This window comes from Oncorhynchus clarkii, chromosome 6, assembly GCF_045791955.1.
Source record: "Oncorhynchus clarkii lewisi isolate Uvic-CL-2024 chromosome 6, UVic_Ocla_1.0, whole genome shotgun sequence".
Classification (NCBI taxonomy): Eukaryota; Metazoa; Chordata; class Actinopteri; order Salmoniformes; family Salmonidae; genus Oncorhynchus; species Oncorhynchus clarkii.
In genome coordinates, this window is record NC_092152.1 from 54,953,931 (window position 1) to 54,956,701 (window position 2,771).

The window sequence follows — 2,771 nt, forward strand, 5'->3', positions numbered from 1 at the left end:
GTATTGCTAAAAACACGAGATATATTTACTTTCACAGCGCCCCATGTGGCTCGGAATTCGATTTGTCGTTGTTGGTGCATGTCTTTTTATAATATGGTGCATTGTCCATCTGCATTGGACAGAAGAGGAGAGTGTCATAACTTATATTATTTGGCTTACCCCTCTGTAATAGGACGTTTTTTCACATGAAATACTGTGTGTTGCGATGCTTTGCTCATCAGTGTTTTAAATTGTCAACCTCCGCAGCAGAGAGCCAAGTGACTGATGAAGAGGACTAGAGATCTTTCAGAGCCATGGCATTGTTGCTCACGGTTGATCAAGCAAAATGCCCTTATAAGAAACACTTAATCTACTTACTGTATCAATCAAAATCGATAATGGTCAAAATGGCAGGTGTTCTTCAGCTTGTATTACTGTGTGTGTGTGCGCATATGCATGCGTTAGGTTAGCATTGGACTGACACCAGAGACGGTAGAGAAAGCGAGACACCTCCCTCCTTCATTTGTTTCAGGACGGGGCCACTCCTGTCTACTTATTGCCCCTGCCCCGCGGTTGGGGTGCCACAGAAACAATCTATTTCTAGTAAGGGCGTATGGGGAGAACAGGGAGGGGACAATAAGTAGACCAGAGCCATTGGCCTCACGCAGGAAAGCATGCTGACGCGAGAGAGGGAACGCCCACTTACAGACAGGAACCCTGACTATTTTTTCCAATGATAAACTGCCTGAGTAAGACATCTTGGTCTATCCACCATCCTTGCTGACACCTTCATAAACACAGGGCTTGCAGTGACATCACTGCTGTCAAAAACACTGGCCTGTGGGCTGTAGGCTAAAGACTCAATCCCTGATTAATCCCAGGTATAAGAATAGATCCCTGTCTGTGGCTCCATGAAAGCAAGCATGCATATGGTGTATTGGAGTGTATATTTACTGTCGAGCACTATTTATGGGGTGGGTTAGGAGAGATATGGTGATAAATTGACTGACACATCCAGTTTTGCCTTCAGTAACATATAGACTCTGCCATAGGTCTTTAGTCCCCTATTATGAGACATACTGTATCTGCACAGCGTACATTCTGTTCACCCAAATTGTTTTTGGAGATTTTGCATGCGACTGTCTAATGGTTTGTCTTTTTCCATGTGTAAATCCAGTGTGTTTAGGCCAATGCAATGACCTCATAGGGTCATAACAAAAAGGTAACCTCACAATGCTTAGAGCTTGTGACGTCAATTGATGTGTCACATAAATGTGTGCTTATGCTGAGTGCATGTGATATAGGATTAACATTGGAAGTATTTACTGAAAGGAATACTGAGCACATACAGGGTGTATCAGTGTATGCACTGTCTGGGTTTTGTTTAATACATTTGTACAAAAAGCAGGGGGGGAAAAGTAAGCATTTTAAACACATAAAACATTAGTTTTTCTTTCCAGTCATCTTCACACACAAAATCAGGCACACAAACTCTCAAATCATCCTACAAAACAACAAAGATAATAATTACATTGATAGCTAAATAACACAGACAAACGCAGTCACAAGGTTACAAAGTGTGAAAAAAAGACATAACTTGTTGTGTCAATGTCACATCAAACTATGAGTTCTCAAATTTCAGCATCACAGTCATCTTGGTATAACATTCTGTCCATTAATCAAGGCCCTAAACTAGTTTGCCTCTTACAGTACATCTGGCTTGCCCTGCAAAGTGGCTTGCTGTATCCAAGCAGAATCTCATTTTTCACCCTTCTTGTTAAAGTTTACCCACGTCCTCCCTCCGTATAAGCCCATGCCTGTGCACTGTAGCGTCTATTTCAGTTCTGCACGTAGCAGTGTCTCTCTGTGTCCGGGGGGAAATGGAGGGGTCAATTTAGGATCTGTCCTTTCCAGTTTAATCTCCACACACTGCTCTTTGCTCACTGGCGGGCCCTGGCATTGGCAAAGGCGTCTCTGAGCCAAGGCGAGTCTTCATAGAGCCGAGGGTCACCCAGGTACTCTGTGGTGCGCTTGTAGAAGTAGTAGTACAACACGGACGCTGCACACAAACACACATCACCAATGAAAGACTGAAGTCATTTGGTTTTGAAACAGAAAAGACAACAACTATTGCGTTTCAGGCCTAAAAGGTTTCCTAAAATGTGTTTCAGTAAGTGTGTGACCAAAGACAGCCTCACCTATTCTTTGGAAGACAAAAAGCACTTGGAGACCATCCGTCCACACATAGCGGTTTGATTTTAGCCAGCGTAGATTCTGCAGAGATAGACACAACCCAATGCATCATTCAGTTTGAGGGATAGCATTCTTTCACTAAGACATATAATAAACCATAAATTGATAGTAAATGATAATACATATGTAATAAACAATTCTGAGGCCTACAGAAAACTTGAAATTCCATTTCCACAAAGTAAAATAAATCTCACATATCAGGTTAGTGGCAAATATAATTTCCCCCTGTGGATTAATAAAGTATACTCTCATCTTATTTGTGGCTAGGTGTGAATCCACTTATGACAAAAGCTCAGTCATAGTTGGTTGCCAGGGAGCTTCCTGAACATCACAGCTCAGGCTAAATCCCCCAATTGCCTGTAAGAAAGATCCGTTCCTCTACAGTACTTCTCTCAAACCTCAAATTCACTGAATGTTGATCACCAGTCTATGAACAGATCCCATACCTTCACACGTGCACATTTCTATAATAACTAGAAATCACAACTATCCCCATGAAAATACACAAAACACACACTCACACATGCAGGCTTCACACA

The 2,771-nt window shown here is 42.1% G+C and overlaps 1 protein-coding gene across 4 annotated transcripts in view; it reads right to left on the reverse strand.

The window, feature by feature from the left end:
* Window positions 1-1,334: 1,334 nt before the first annotated feature.
* Window positions 1,335-2,771, reverse strand: part of LOC139411296 (transmembrane protein 138) — an 18,352-nt gene continuing 16,915 nt past the window's right edge. For all 4 annotated transcript variants that reach the window (XM_071157415.1, XM_071157414.1, XM_071157412.1 and 1 more), the window contains 2 exons: window positions 2,178-2,253; window positions 1,335-2,038 (listed from right to left, as the gene is read on the reverse strand). In XM_071157415.1, the coding sequence (XP_071013516.1) occupies window positions 1,920-2,038; window positions 2,178-2,253 (195 nt within the window). In that variant the 3' untranslated portion in view covers window positions 1,335-1,919. The remainder of the gene's footprint in view (window positions 2,039-2,177; window positions 2,254-2,771) is intronic.